At 39.8% G+C, this 17085-nt stretch overlaps 1 protein-coding gene across 5 annotated transcripts in view; it reads right to left on the bottom strand.

The window, feature by feature from the left end:
* pcsk5b (proprotein convertase subtilisin/kexin type 5b) overlaps positions 1-17085 on the bottom strand; it is a 77253-nt gene that overhangs the window by 40131 nt on the left and 20037 nt on the right. For all 5 annotated transcript variants that reach the window (XM_058635781.1, XM_058635782.1, XM_058635783.1 and 2 more), the window contains exons 6-11: positions 14671-14759; positions 12955-13127; positions 9493-9705; positions 7652-7752; positions 2904-3007; positions 703-820 (exon numbers count right to left, since the gene is read on the bottom strand). In XM_058635781.1, coding sequence (XP_058491764.1) covers positions 703-820; positions 2904-3007; positions 7652-7752; positions 9493-9705; positions 12955-13127; positions 14671-14759 — 798 coding nt within the window. The remainder of the gene's footprint in view (positions 1-702; positions 821-2903; positions 3008-7651; positions 7753-9492; positions 9706-12954; positions 13128-14670; positions 14760-17085) is intronic.

Below are 17085 nucleotides of genomic sequence, written 5' to 3'. Positions count from 1 at the left end.
ATCAAAGCAATCTTCACAACTTATGCACTCGTAACAGCTTTATTAACTTTCTGTTTTTCACACTCTCACTTCCTGTCCCTGACGACTTAGTTTCACTCATTCTGACCTCAGTTATGCACAAATGCAAACCACTAAAAGAAAATGTGGCAATCTAGTTTATTGTGTCACATTTTTTAAGACCTTTGAGCGCCGGATTAATTGTAATTTTTTAGGACATTTAAGACTTTTAATACAAGACTTTAAGGATCTGCAGACACCCTGTAAAGGAATAGCTTAACCCTTTAACACAGAGCGTATCGCAGACACACTTTACCGTAATTATGTGACAGTTTGTGCTATTGGAAAAATTGCAACGGTTTCCGAAAGCTGAGAAGTTGCACGTCAACGGCAATATATGGTTATTACGGTAATTTCCCTCATGCTGTTGCAGGAAGCCGGACGAATCAATCAATGTTTTTATTCATTTTAAATTGTCAATACACTATTATACACATGCAGGACATTATAATTAAATGCCAGATTCTAGAAAACTGGGCAAAAGCACTTACTCACAGGACATTTTCTGGCCCTTTTGTGGTTAAAATAAGCAAAAGAGTCCAGACAGATATTTTGAGGCTTAGGTGTTAACGGGGTTAAAGGCAGTAAGCTTTCGTGAGTGTGTGTGTGTGTGTGTGCATGCATGCAAGTGTGCAAGAGTTCTACCTGATCTGTCGGTCTGCGCTTTCCACACAGACATGCTGAGAAGGGACTTGCCTCCATCGCTCTGCCTCCTTCACCATCGCTTCAGCATCCATCAGGCCAAATCCATACAAGTGGCTGACTGTGGGGAAACAGAAAAGTTAAGTCCTAAGCTGCTCAAGAGAGTCCGTAAGTGATTCTACGGTGTCTTGTGCCGTTAATGGTTTATCAATACCTCAAGCTCCAGGATAAGTTTAAGAGAAGGCGAGTCAAATTAAGAATCAGTGAACAAGTCTGTAAAAATAATCCAGTAGTCATCTACTTTAGATTATTTGATGTTTACTATAAAGTATATAGTGATTGAGTAATCGCAGCTCAACTCATGGGTAGAGCTAATCTAATATGAATTCCTTCCATACTTCACACAGACCCCCCACCTCACCCCCCCTCCCCTCCTCCAGTCCTGTTTCTCTTTAGTTCCTCTTTAAAAAAACATTCACTTGGATAATCTCCAGGCACACTGGGCCTGCAGCCTGGCTGACCCTTAGTTCTCACTCTCTCTGTCTCTCCCTCTCATACACACACACACACACACACACACACAGACACACACACGCACACACACACGCGCACGTGCAAGCATGTGCACACACAACACAGGTATGCGAAACACACTTGAACAAGCACTCACAAAATTACAAAACCGCAACCAACACATGGATCCTGACAGACGGCAGCTGGCAACACAGTCGGTTAACTACAAGTAAAAGACTTTTTGGAAACTCCTGAGCTCCCATCTTCGGGCTGGAGAAAAGAGACGCAGGAATCACAGTAATGCATACTGATTTCTCTGCGGCTGTTCTGTATTTTTCTTCCAAACACAAAACATCCCACCGTGAATAGTAAATGCAACTGTAGCTCGACCGCTGTGTCGATGCAGTGAACGCGCGGCATCGACTACGATGTGGCGCTGAATTCAAATAAACCTGAAGTTGTCAAAACAAAGCTTGGGCTTTTCTTGTAGATGGTGCTTGTGACAGTGGGTATTCGCTTCAGCAGCGTCGGAGCCAAGGTATTTTGGGAAGCTTCAGTATAAAGCCTTGTTAGACTCCAGTCTATGTCCTGTTTTCTCTTTTTTCTGGTACAGTGAAGAGATGTAGAACAGTCACATGTACAGTCATTTAGCAGTGAACCGAAAGGTAACCGAAAGGTTAGTATTTCTGAACCAATCTGATTGAGAAGAACACTGCAGAAAGTTTTCTGAACTGTTTTATAGCATTCAAATCCATTTGTCCATTGGTATGTGTGTGTGTACTTGTATTTGTTACCTCTCTGTAGTCCTTGTGGAGATCAAAAGCCAGATTTTGATCTCCAGATTTCAATTGTGATTAGGTTAAGGATAACGCTGTGTTTAGGCTGTCCCAATGAATGGAGGTCATTGCAGTGTCCTTAGAAGAATAGCTGCACAAAACCGTGAGTGTGTGTGTTTGTGTTTGTACTTGTATTTATATCTTTGTGAGGTCAAAACCCGTAGGGACATTTTTCCAGGGCCCACAACTGTAAAGGGCTTTTTCAGGGTTAAGACCTGGTTTTAGGGTTAGGGCACAAACGGCGCTTTTCCACTATACAGTTGTAGCACGGCTCGACTTGACAGTTTGGGTCGTTTTACATTACTATAGTACCTGATGAGCAAAGCAGTTACTTTCAGTGTAACTGAATCATTAGAATCAGTTGATTAAAAAGATTAGTTCAGTACTTCCCGCATGACCGGAGCACAGACTCCGTCTGACACAGTCACTAAAGTCACTAAAGTCAAAATACATCTGTTGCTAAATACACCAGACTCCTCGATTAAATATTGAGATTTTAGAAATTTCCTTGCTAAATGTTGGAAATTAACGCACTGTAGTGTCAACACTCTCTGCCAATAAGTGGCTGGCAGTCTGTTGATGTCACATTATAGTACCGGCTCAGCTCGTTTGGAACTTCACCAGAGCATGTACTAATAGAAGAACCAGGTACCAGGTAATCTTGCTTATGGAAAAGCAAAATAAATCAAGTCGAGCCGAGTCCTGCTACAACTGTAAAGTGGAAAAGCACCATGAGTTGTGATGGTTAAAGTTAGGATAAGGGGCTAGAGAATGCATTATGTCAATGAAGTGTCCTCAGTAAGATATAAAAACAAGCTTGTGTGCGTGTGTGCATGTGTGTGTGTGTGTGTATACCATTGTAACCAGCAGCATTGGTCTTCCAATCGGGGGCACTGAGATGTCCAGCTCTAGATGTCTTTACAATGATGTGCTGTACATCTCTCCATGTTAGAAGAGGACTAGGAAAAGACAGAGATAGGGCAAACAAATTAAAAAAAAATGATTATATATATTATTTAATTTATTTAAAGGTACAATGTGTAAGAAGAAGAATTTGTAACAACTAAATTGATTTGTATTAGAAAAAAGCAGAATCTGCAACGTGAAATAAAAGAGGGAAAATTAACATTCATACATGGTGACATATTTGTGTTAGGACAAAATGTGAAAAGGCATGTAAAATCGTTATATATGTTTTTATAATTTTGAATAAATAAATAAGCTAAATTACTGAGAGAAAATTACAGAGAGGCATCGATGGGCATAAATTCCCGTTGACCTGTTTGTTTCTCAAATCTCAAGGGAGATCCATTTCAAGATGGCAGACATGTGTCTCAACCCCTTTGATGTCCACACATTTAAAAAAAAAAGAAAAAAAAAAGGGAAAAACCAGGAAGAAGTGGGTCACCAAGTTTCATGGGATTCCCTTCCATCTCACATGCTGTCCAGATGCTCCACTCTCTCCCCTCCTGTTCCTCCCTCCACAGCTGAGACCACCAGGATCCAGGTATTATTCTCAATCAGTCAACCAAATCTAACATTTTAATGTTTGCAACGTTTAGATCGAATTAGAGCTGCAACTAACGCGTATCGTCATTACGGACTAATCTGTCAATTCACAAATGTAAATCAACGTTTCCCATTCCTCAAAAATGTCTTCTGGTTTAGTCCACAAATGGAAAAAATGATTCCGTTTTAAAGATTTATTTGTTGCATAGAGCAAACAAACTAGACACTGTTTACATTTAAGAGGCTGAAAAATAAAAAATAAAACAACACTAAAAGCAATTAATGAAGAGGGAGACAGAGAGCATTAAGCGCCAAAATTGGGCCAACCTTTGCACATCGAGGCTACGCACATTATTTCAGTGTCGGCACCATCACAGGTCCTTTTTTACCCACAAAGCTCTAGAAGACATTTAAACCCTGGAGAAACAAACCACCTTGGATAGAAATGACAGCACTTCAAAAAAGGTGGATTGAAAGTCCCCAATTTGAATATTACACAAATTAGGACTAGGACACTGACACTGCCTGTATGCAACAAACTGAATGCCGTTACCTCCATGAGTTGAAAAGTACAGTCAATTCCAAATGAAAGCTCCTTAAAAAAATATTTGACTTAATTAAAAGTAATTCTGATTACCATACATACTTATAAGATATGACATTTACAACAAATTCCCCTTTCACATTAACCCAGTTTTATAAAATAGAGCACATCTATCCTTTGAAGTGCCCCCGTTACAGAATGGGTCCACTTTTTTTTCAGACACCTTATTGTGTCTAACTAAAAACAAAAATATTTGTACTTGTACATTTGTAGGAGCTAGCACATTCTTAACCTATTGACATTTAAAACCTAGAACATCTGGGAGGTGTTCACTGACTTTCAAACACAAGTGCACTTTATTCTGAAAACCTTCTGGCAGTTTTATATGTATTGCAGATTCGTATTTGTAGGTTAATATCTTTGAAGAAAAATGGAACTTTCTGCACACAATGAGACTGATTGCCTTGGTTGACTTCCCTGTTTGTAACAAACCACCAGTGCAATTTCACGGCCACAATTACCTTCCATCCTTCCTGTGCTTTTAAAGGAAAGAATCAGAAACTCCTAAACGAACAGTTTTTGTAGTTATTAGAGATATAAAGGATGACCAGCAATCAGGACTTAACAATAGGAGGGATTATTTATATGGGAAACATTTTTTACACATCTTTTAATGGGATCATGCTCCCATAATGTCCAGATTCCTATAGTTAAGAGGCTGCTGATTAAAAATGTACCAACACTCCCCTCTGAGTTTACACTCAAACACTCTTGACTAGCTGAAACAAATCAAGTAAAAAGAAGCACGGATTGGAGCCGTGAAAAGTCAGAATAATGAATGCTTAGATCAATATTAATAGGCTTTGCTGTCACTGTGTAATTATGGTCCCATAAATGTTTCATGGTCATTAATTAACAGTGACTTTGGCATCATTATCTAGGCCAGGACAGTCGGCCTACCCATAAACAAGCCAATACTTATTAATGGAGTAGCTAAAATACTGGGGGGAAACCAGCAGTGAATCAGACTAATGTATGTTCCTCTATGCTGCGCTCAGCTTATTATGACAAAAACACACAAAGGTGATCTTCAGTGAGGAAAAGCAAAGAAGGAAGTGAAGAGGCAAACATTAGACCATCCTTGGTTATGTCCAGTGATTGCATTTACATTCATAACTGCAATGAATTTGAAATCAAATGCAGGGTTTTTTTCTAGAAGGGAGGAATGGGGTGTTTTAAGGCTCATACGGATCTAATGACATAAAACCTTGTGATAACATGCATTGTGCAGTATTTTACAAAAGTAACCACCGGGACGGCGGAGTTTTGGTATTTTTGGAGTCGTCGTGCATTTTCTGGGAACATTTATTCTAAGCAAAACTGCATGTAGTGTAAAGTAGTATAAAGTAATAAATACAAATATATTTTTCCCCATCTGTGCCTGCTTTGATCTCATAAAAATCCTTTAATATATGGAGGTTCATATGCTGAGTTATCCTTCTCATCCCTTCAAATTTCCTCCCTGAAGTCTCCCGTCTCCATGTTCACTCACTTTTCCATTCCATTGCTTCCAAGGACACAAGGGAAGAGGAAAGAACTGGTTATGGACTCTAGATCACAAAGAGATAAACCATATGCTGACTTCTAACATCTTAACCTTGGCAACATTCACAGAGAACAGAGCATGGGACCGATTTCTGGCATCGAGGGGGAAAAGACCTCACAACAGAGACTTTAGTGAAGTCTAGCATAATGGCGTCTTGACATGTTTATCACACAACGTTTACTTGCTTTCATTCACCAGATAAGAGCAGATACGATCAGCATTGCACAGTTTGTCTAAACTGTTTCCCTCTTGCTCTTTGATCATGTCCCCCTTTGCCTGCATGTGCATGCATGCACATCTATCCATGTCAGAAACTGAATGGTTAGATAGAAATCCAAAGCATTTCTTATTTTAATATCATGGCAGCGGAGGAAGCACAGCAAGCACGACAGAAATTAAGTGAGAGCCAGCAGAAAAGACGAAAGCAGACAGGCAAGAAGCAGCGTGTAATAATCCTGTTGAGGAAACTGGTTTATGTCCCCAGCACGGTCTGTAAACCAAGAATATTTTCTACTGGGGGGATTTGGATTGGATAATCCAGGTTAAATAAAGAGACCTTGGATAGTGAACATATGATAGTAGGGAAAAGCCCAATTGAGAGTCCAATTCATGAATTCATCACAAATTATGAACCTCAACAGGTTACAAAGAGCAGACAGGTTCCTGCTGTGTCTCAACCCAAAACAAACAGAGGTTTGTAATCCGGAAAACCCGGAGAAAACCCATGCACACACAGGGAGAACATGCAAACTCCACACAGACAGACAGACAGACCCTTGGTGGGAGCGGATCACAAAACCAGACCTTCTTACTGTGGATTGCCATCATGTCTAAATACTTTGCCCCATCTGTGATTTCTCATAGTTCCTGATGAGAAACATATGCACTGTAATGCATTAATCGCTAATATTCTATATTAAATACACTGTAAAGAGCTTCATGAAGAGCTGAGATGGAAATATGTGGACTACATCATACATACACATAAGATCATTCTGATTTTTAAACTGCTATAAGCAGGCATAGGGTTAAGCTGCCACAAAACACAACAGCTCTGAAAAAACTCTTAAAATTTAAAGATACAACTGAAGGAAGGTGATGCCAATCTATAGCCATACATTAATTCATTGTCTACCGCTTTATCCTCCACATGAGGGTCGCTGGTGTCAATCCCAGCTGACATAGGGGGAAAGGCAGGTTAAACCCGGGCCAGTCCATCACAGGGACATGTATAGAGACAGACAACCATTCATTGTCACATTCACACCCACAGTCAATATAGAGTTGTATACAGTACAATTAACATTTTTTTTGGAATGCGGGAGGAAACCAGAGTACTCGGAGAAAACTCACGGACGCATAGGGAGAACATGCAAACTCCATGCTTTGTTTGAACTGGGTCACAAAGTCAATGCTCTCCCCTCCCATGTCACCCACCTATAGAAGTTTCTCATGTTGCCATTTTAAATATCAATCCTCTGCATTGAGTCAGGCTTAAGTCATACTGGTGTGGAGAATAACATCATTTAAAAAAAAAAAACAGCTGATGACTCCTTTCACTCAAAACTGCTTTGAAGGAACTAAAAGAAAACCTGCATTCAAACAGATATTTAAAAAAAAAAAAAAAAGCAAATGAAAGCATAGAATTGGATAAATTTCAAGTAAGTGCTGAAACTGACTGGAGGCAACTGAAATTGAGAAGTTGATGTATTGTAAGTCCAGTGGACGTGTCCATGTGCTGTACGGTCCAACAGCAGCACTTTGAAACTCTGACGTATCTCTGAAAACCAGGTTGTGTCTTTGCACACACATATTTTCTGAGAGGATATTTGATAAAATGCATCACCTTTTCTTTGACTTCTAGACCATTAAAGTGAAAGAGTGGAGCATTAAAAGGTAGGCATGGGTCAAAGAGATGAAGGGATGAGGTTAAATGGATCTTACTTTGCCTCCAGGGCCAGAGCGACAATTGCAGCAGCCATGGGAGCCGAGGCCGATGTCCCTGTGTGACTGTCTGTGCACCGATGTCTCAGGTCTGTTGTGATCTGCAGATAGAGGAGAAGGGGAAACAGTCAGAGGGGGTGAAGGAGAGGAAATAAGAGGCAAGGGAAATGTACATGGAAGAAACAGGAGGGAAAGGTTTCACCGTTAAAAGAAGATGAAGAAAAGAAGACTGTTATAGAAGTGGAGGGATATGGTAGAAGAACAAAATGTGACAGTGATAGAAGGAAGGGAGGTAAAAGAAGAAACAGACTGCCAAAAAAGAATGAAGTCATGAGGATTAGGAGGGTTTAGACACACCTGAAACTCACATTCCAGCTTTGATACACTGCCTCACGGGAGACAACAGACACATACACCTAAGAACCCAACAATTTCTCTGAGAAATAAACGCCCAAGGAGCAACATAGGATGGCGAGTAACAAGTAATATGAAGTAGCAAAATGTGTTGTCACACGGCTGCACGTTGGCTTCAGACAGCAAACTAGTCAAACAGATTAACAGAGAGTCAGCCAAGAAACGCTTAGTGAAGGACACACACACACACACACACACACACACACACACACACACACACACACACACACACACACACACACACACACACACACACACACACACACACACACACACACACACACACACACACACACACACACACACACACACACACACACACACACACACACACACACACACACACACACACAACGACATGGTGAGGCAAGAAGTGAAAGTTGTCCAATAGCATTAAAGTAGACAGGACAAGCTCTAGTGGAACAAACTTATTTTCAGATACTGCATGCAACCAATAAGCAATGCAGCATGACACTGCCATACGGCACTAAGTATTGAGTATCAATATGGTATTCATATGCATATGTAGATGTCCATATTTTTTAAATCAGTTTTTGCAAAAAAAATGACATTATGGTAAAATCTCCAGTCGCAGCTTCTGCACGTCTTTGAGGGAGCCAATCACAAGCACTGACATTATACATATGTGCAAAATTAACATATCTAAAGCACCTTATCAAATCATGGCCAGCCTTAAATGTAAATGAATGGTTACCTAGGACAGTGGTTCTTAACCTTTTTAGATCCACGACCCACCAAAACAATCTTTCCCTTGCCCAACTGAGTTACAACTGAGGGTAGTGGTTAAAATCTTGCCCTACGAAATAGACCAGACCTTAAAGAACATGACACGCTGTCAGAACATAAGCAGACACTACATGTTTGTGGCCTGATATTGAACATTCCGTCGATAGAAAGAAAGAAGAAAGAAATAGAAAAAAGAGACACTTTCAAATTTAACATGCTGTTATTAAAAAGAAAAAAAAGCCGCCGTCAAGTGTAATATCAGTTTCATGGACAATTGTTATGTGCTTGCCTTGTCTGCAGCAAAGTGAAGATGAGACATGACAGAAAATTCATTCTACAACAATGCCTGGGGATGCTAGCGGTTCCCGTTTATGGGATGAACACACACACAAAAATAGTTTTTTGTGTTTTGTGTGTAGCTGCACAACTTTCTTAAATCTCATAGCCCTCCAGTTTCAATGTGCCATCTGGAAAAATCTTCAATCTTTCTCAACAGGAATCAGGACACACTACACACACACACACACACACACACACACACACACACACACGCACACATGAATGCACATAGACAGGGAGGCCTAATTGGTAGAGATTGAGACCTAAATCCACCACGCACACACGGGTTCAAGCATTAAACACGCACATAATTGCACACATCAACACAAATCAATCCTCACAATCTTTCGGTCATAGTTCTCTCCACTGCTGTAGGTGGTGGTCAGAGTGGATGAGCATTCCTCCAGATACCAGGGCTTCCGTCCACTCTCTGCCGTGCTGGAGATGGAAATGGTGTAGATGGAGTTGGTGTAGCCGTCACATGAGCAGTGGTCTCTGCTGCGGCCACCATTGCCCGAAGCCCAGACAAAGATGGAGCCACGGCCTTTCCTCCCCTGTTCAAAGAAGATGCAGAGAGGACATATTAATGTTTTTTTTTATCTCAGAAGTTACAGGCACTTACTGCTCACCAGATATGGTTGGTTCACTGTGTAGAAATCACTGTATAAAGACGTCAAGATCAATACCAACAACAGAAGAGCCAGCAGATCTGATACAATTTTGTCCAACTTCGGTTGGTTACATAATTATATTTTAACTGATTATATGATTATATTTTAACTGGACAAAATATAGAGGAGCTTTTCCCCATGTGTGGGCACTGCTGAGTGATTGTTTTTTTACATGTAAGACTGAGTGAGTTCTCACCTCATATCACTTAGGGATCGACATTTGATTTAAAAATGCTTGACAGGCGCAATTTTCCGTAGAATCATTAGTCTCTTGATAAAGTGTCTTTCTTATTATACTCGGGACTGGTCTAATACACATTGATTATTTTCATATGATATATTATATTATATTTGTATGCCCTTCCCCATCATTGGAGCTAAAGAGAAAAGAAAAGAAAAAGTAAAAAAAGAAAAGATCCAAAATGACATCAGTCTTTATCTATTACTGTAATAAAAGGAGTGCAGCTAAATAAATGAGTAACAAGACAGGACAGCACATGCAGAATGCAAAAAATTGGTTACTTAACCAATGAACTATTATCTTAGTAAAAAGGGAGCATTTAAAGCCATTTTATCACTTTAAATTAAAAACAAATGGCTAAATTATCGATCATAAGTTTGGGCCGTGCATCATCTTACTCCTTGAGAAAACCACACTAGAAATACATTTTAGCTTCATTGTGATTTCGTTTTGTGACAATTTAATTGTATGTCTGGTCTGGGTAAACGCAGACTTGTAATTACTTGTACTGTTGTCAAATAAATCTTTCTTATTCCATGTCAATTATTTCTCACAAGACAACTTAAAATAGAATGACTTTGTAGTCGATGAGGATCTTTAATCCCTGGTCCTGGTGGACACACAGTGAAGGAGTCACTCAGTGGAGATGAGTTCAATCAGGAGTCAGCAGAAAAGACAGCTGATGAACTGACTCAGGCCCGATCCACACGGAAAAGTTTTCCCTAGCGCTGCTACACCAAAAAATGTAGATGATGTCTAAAGTATACATTACAATGTATACAATCACAGAAACAGAGAGAGAATGAACCAAGCCAGAGCGACTAAGGAAGGGATATAAAAATTATGATGAAGCGAATAATCTCCAAACACAAGAGGAGGATGAAAACGACGACAACGAGGATAGAGACAGTGGATGCCAGAGCAGGAGAGCAGTGGGACTATGACATCATCATCAAAAATGCAAGGGTGGTGTTTTGAGATTTTCAAAAAAACAGCAATACCTGTTTTCATGTGGATAAAATGCTGATATAATTAAAAAAAATTATAATAATTCAAATTCACCTAGTCTCATTTTCGTGTGGACAGCCATTGACACTTCATGCAAACACACACACACACACACCGTATAATGGAAAACTAAAGACTTTCAGTTAACTGTCATAGTGGCGCAAAGAAACCAGAACAGACTGTTCAAGCTGCAATATCATAATTTGCTTTTATTTTATTATTATTATATTTTAACCAAAATTGTTGGCGATTTACTAAGTAATCCATAAATCAATAAATTGTTGCAGCCCAAGTTAAACTGACATAAATATACATACTTTAAATATAGCCAAGAAACACACACACACACACACACACAAAAAAACATGTCATACATCAGCAAACTACTATCTGAGCAAACTGCAACACTCTCCACAGAAGTCAGTTGTGTCATTAACACCTCGGCTATTTGTGATAAAATGTGATAAGACATAGGCAGGTACATGTTGACTTCACAAACGAACGAACACACACACACACACACACACACACACACACACACACACAAACAGCAGGAGAAAGAAGAAAACACAAACACACATGCACGACTGGCAGCAGATATCTCCCTCGCCTCTGTCATCTTAAAAGACCAGCCTGTCAGGAACAACAGGGACTCGCTTCTGCTCACACCATCGATCCCTCAGTCGCTTTTTTTTCTCCGTCTCTTTCTTTTCTGCTGTCTGTAACAGGCCACGTGCTCAGCCTCCCAGTCAAAAGAACTCAGTCTGAAAAATAAATACATCTATACGTCGTCCGCCACCAACTCCCCTCCTTCACCCCACCGACTGTCTCTCCGTCTATTTCACCTCCTCCAATGTCTGCATCTGTTTAATGAAATGGCAAAAAGCCAGTGGCAGAAAACTTTGTGGAAGTGTAGCTGTGTGCACACATGTATGTGTTGGTGTGCAAGTCGTGACCGGTAAATTACTTCACCCCATTTAACCTCCGTTACTGCTTTTCCACACTCGGCCCGGCCAAAAAAACAGAGCCTCAGCTTGTCGTTATGCAAAATAAGCTATGAATATGTAAATGAATGTATACCAACAGACTGGGGGTGATAGTCAAAGAAGACACAGTGTACATTTGTATCTAGTCTCACAATGTGACTGAGGAGCAGAGCATAACTTTTGTTGTTATTCTGCCTCTTGTTTAAGTCTTCATGAACGGAAAAGTGTGTCTGCTACATCCATCTGAAATCAGGCTCTGTCAAGCAATACTATCAGACCTGACTGAGGGAGTGTTTGTGTATGTGCAGCAGCAGCAACGCAGGGGCGGGCGGGGACAAGAAGTCACACTGCTCAACATCCGGGTTTTTTGAGCAGCAAGACTTGATTTCTGAAACTTTTTGCAGCCTTTGTGATCGCCAGTCCAGATCACCAGTCCATGCTTTTTGAATTTTCTAATTATCAAACAGTCAAGGAGTTACGGTAATGAGATACCAAATCCTGTTGACGATGACAGGATGACAACAGGAGGGTCAAGTAAATAAAGATGATGTGACAAAAACTATGACTAAATCTACTGACACGTTCATCAACAGATAAAAACTAGACAAAAATGTTAGGGTGGGACAAACTTGGGAGTATGTGACTAAAACTAAATGGTATTTTAGTCATAAGACTAAATGAACATGTGCTGTCAAAATTAACACTGCAGACACAAAATACAAACACTGCTACAGTGAGAAACACAGACTCATGTGGAGCTGATATGCATTATCAGCACTGTGTGAACTCATATGACCAACTTTTAAAGTTATGTACTTCCGATTCAGATAGACAGCCAGCCGATCACTGATGTGTACATCTCTCTGTACGTGAATCTGACCACGAGCATGTGCTCACCATGCGGATGCCGTTCTCGAAGGCGGTTCTGGCCAAAGACGCTGGCCCATCCACAGTCTTGCCGTCATCATCGGGTCCCCAGCTGGCACTGTAGATGTCAATGTGCTGCGGCTGGAGACTCAGAGACTTGGCCTCCACCATGTCGGTCACGTCACCGTCCAGCATTCGCACACCTGATTCACGGCCGCACAAAAAAATGATGCATCAACAAAAAAAAACTGTCTACAGGTATATATTTCTAAATAACTATGAGGGGGAATTGGCCACTGGAGCAGCTTAATGGGGCGTCATAATGACCATAATCATTCAGAAACGGATTAATCAAGTCAGTGATTAACAGCTTAGTTAGCGAGTATTTCCTACTCAGTGCACTCATCCCACACACGACATTAATATTAATACAGGTATTCAAGTATTAGATTATACATATAAAATTGTGCTGAAGTTCGACGTTTGCATTAGTGAAGCTTCTATCGCACCTTTTTAAAGTTGTCACTCATGAAACGGTTGGAGCCCAGAGGCAATCATGCATCACCAACAGAGTTCGTCACCGTTCATTACCTTTGTCTGTCCGTGTGCAGCATAACTCAAGAAGTAATTTGGATTTGGATGATATTTTTTGGAGGGAATAAAGATGCATGGAAGAAGTGGTAGCTATCCAAATTCCTTTATCCTCATGAGATAAAGAAGTGTATGGACACCGTGGGAAACTATTTTACTTAAAATTAGAGTAACAACAAGAAGAAGCCACATATTAGACACACCGCCTGGCCGAAAAAGCAACATATTTCACCAGTATTTCACTTGGTGTCTTTTGCACAAGCCTATATGGACACAGTTTTAGGATCTGGGGTTGTTTCAGTTGGTCAGGTGTAGGTTATGTGTCTCAAAATATGTCAGCTGACTATCTAAATGTACGGAACAATCAGGGTTTTGGCACATATTCTAAGATGTCAATGGCAGGATTCATCAAGCTCCAATTGTGAAAGAATGGTTCAGGGAGCAGGAGTCAGACAAGGCTTTTATTCTGAAATATTTGCAGGACCAGTGGATGCACAGATTTTGAGTACAGAGGAGGATTTCAATTTTAAAGTTTGTTATTTCTGGCGATTTTAAAAAGGTAAACGCCATGTTAAACAAAACAGCAGCAGCTGAAATTAATGAAATTATTTGTTACCTTCAAGATAAATTTGGATTTTTATAGTTTTAAGTAGCGTGTTGTCTGGCGTCGTTAGTATATAACATCTTTTGAGACTGCAGACCAACTACATCATAAATACAATATCTTAACAAAAAATGACCAAAAACAGTGGGATTAAATAAATGTGACATTGCACAGTATAAAATATTGTATATTGTATTCAAATCACATGGTAGTTTATTGCATTAAGGATGGGCACAAATATTTGATTATTCATTTTATTATCAAAAAAGTAAACCAATAGACCCAACACCATTCCCAAGGAAAAGGTACCACCAATAACATAACTGATAATAAACTGAATTATTGTCTGAATATTTAAATTCTACTGAATATTTATCAATGATTGCATTGACAGATGCATATACATTTGTCAAATATTCAAATATCCAAAAATGTGTCACATTAGCTTCCCCAACCTAAGTACTTAGTTGTAAATGAACTCCTTAATTACTATGGAACACATGCAGTATATACATAACACAATCCACAACACTGCTGAATAAACAACTCACCTCCTATTCTAGCATTGTATGCAATGCCCACAATACAGTGAGAGTTGTTTGCAGCTGCAGCAACTTCGCCTGCACACCGTGTCCCATGTCTGAGGAAAGAGTGATAATAAACCGCTTATTGTACACACAGATTTACACACACACACACACACACACACACACACACAGTGACAGGGTGAGAGGGTGAGAGGATGTCATGGACAAGGTCGAAAACAAGCAAATGTATACATGAGCAGAAAGGCACATGATGATAAATATGCAGCTTTTGAAGTGCAGAGCAAGAACATGTAAACACGCATCTTCATTAATACATGTGTACATTCCTGCTGTGGTAATCCCAAACATGACTGCTTAAGTAAGCATTACAAATGATAGTATTACGGATACTACCACTACTATCCCCCCCCCCCCCCCCGAAAGGACCTCACAGAACGGAACAAGGGGTAGTTTAACATGTGTAATTCCAGCAAGATTAATATGTTTAGAGTTAATTTATGTCTCTTGTCCGCAAAGCTACAACTCACGCACATAAGCACAGAGAGGCAGTCTCAAAGGGACTGGTGCAGAGAGCATAAACACACAAAAACAATAATCTAGGAAATGTCCAGCATAATTAGTAAATAAGACTTTCTCGCACGACTCTAACAGCGCACACGCACACACACCAGGGTAACATTCCACCAGTAACTGCAGTGGTGACAATCGGCCTGGGTCAGTGACCAGCGTAAACAAACACAAGTGTGTTTGCATCCTCCGCCTCCTCAAAAACACCACTTTCTGGATCGGAACAAACACACTCACACATGCTAACGCCTCCTGCAGAGAACATCTGCATCACAACACCCCCTGGAAACGGCTCTGACCGCTGCCATGGAAACCCAGCATCTAGCTAACGCAACCCCCAACGAAACACAGGGAAGTTTTTCAGTCCAGGGAACGGCAGTGGAAAATCCGCTTCACAGGAACCAGATGACTCCAGGTGAAAAATCTATTAATCAACATGATTAAGTCATTGATTTCTTACAGTGCCGACGGCAACATTTGAGCTAGGAGAAACTGTTGAAATTGCAATATTTCTATGTATTCTTTCGTGCTATTTCATTAAAAGCACAGTAAAATGCTCAAGCTGCTTCAGCCGCTGTCATTAGCTTCATATGAGCGATATTATCTCATTTACTCCGAGTGAGATTGAGAATTACTGTATTTCCCAAAATGTTTCATTAATTTCCTTCACACATTTCACACTCCTAATTCTACAACGATACTAATTACAAGTGAATTCACATTTACTTAAGATACCATTCGGTACGGTACATTCATTTATCCTCTGTAGAGTTGGAGCAACTTCACACATTCACAGAGGAGCTTACACGAATGAAACTGTCTTGAAGTAGAATATATCTAATGGCTGCAAATATGTGATAGGCCCCTTTATCACAGTTAATGAGCCAAACCACTGACTGGCTCTTTTTAAAAATGCTTCCACAGCCTTCGTTCACTTCACTTCACTAACCCGTAAAATCATCCGTCTGGCCGTCTTTTCGCTCCGTTTGCCTGCATTTTTCAATTTCTTTTTTTACACATCTGTGTCACAGTCACTCAGGAGATCTGACTTGTGTTTCGGCCAAAACCAGATACCGTTTGTGCAACTGACAATAGCCAGTGGGAAGTTGGAACAATGCAGGGTCATGCACAATAATCGTCCAAATGCAACCACAAACACTTCATTAACTTAACAAAACTTTCACATCTAACTCCAGTTCAGTTGATTTCTCTTTAAACCATCTGCTAATTTTGACTCTAATTCAACAACAATCTTATATTTATTGATTCTTACTGAAATAGCCTTAGTTTATTTTCTTAAATTGTTCAAATGTGTTGGATTTATTTTTTTGCGCAGCATTATCTCACATGGAAGTTATATTATGGTGAAACTTTTTAAAAAACTGCCCAAACCTATTAATCGATTTAAAAAGAAAGAGTATTTTTCTTCAACATACCATAAGATATGTTTATTGCAAACATCAAATAAATTGTTCTTTTACTATTTTTATGCTTCAATCAAGAGAACACATGACAAGACAAAACTTCCAATTTCGCTCATCACTTAGGGTCTCAAAAATCTGAGGTAGGGTGGATTCATTATTAGCAGGCGAAAGGAGCTTAACTGGTAAAGCTGAAAGATTTATCATTTCTAATCATTTATATTTATAAAGGGTTTTTTTCCTCCTTCCCAAGTACATCCACAGAACACTCGTTAGATCTGCTCGTACAAATAGCCAGAAAAAAGATTAAAACCAACAGGCATCATACCATTCTTGTAACAAAACAATAGTTTGACAACAATCTTCACTTTACCAGATGTTTGCTCACGTTGATATTATCCTTCAGGAATCTGAGAAATCTGAAACCATC

Source organism: Solea solea, chromosome 8 (assembly GCF_958295425.1).
Source record: "Solea solea chromosome 8, fSolSol10.1, whole genome shotgun sequence".
Lineage (NCBI taxonomy): Eukaryota > Metazoa > Chordata > Actinopteri > Pleuronectiformes > Soleidae > Solea > Solea solea.
Note: the sequence above shows the minus strand (reverse complement) of the source record. Positions and strands in the feature narration are given on the sequence as shown.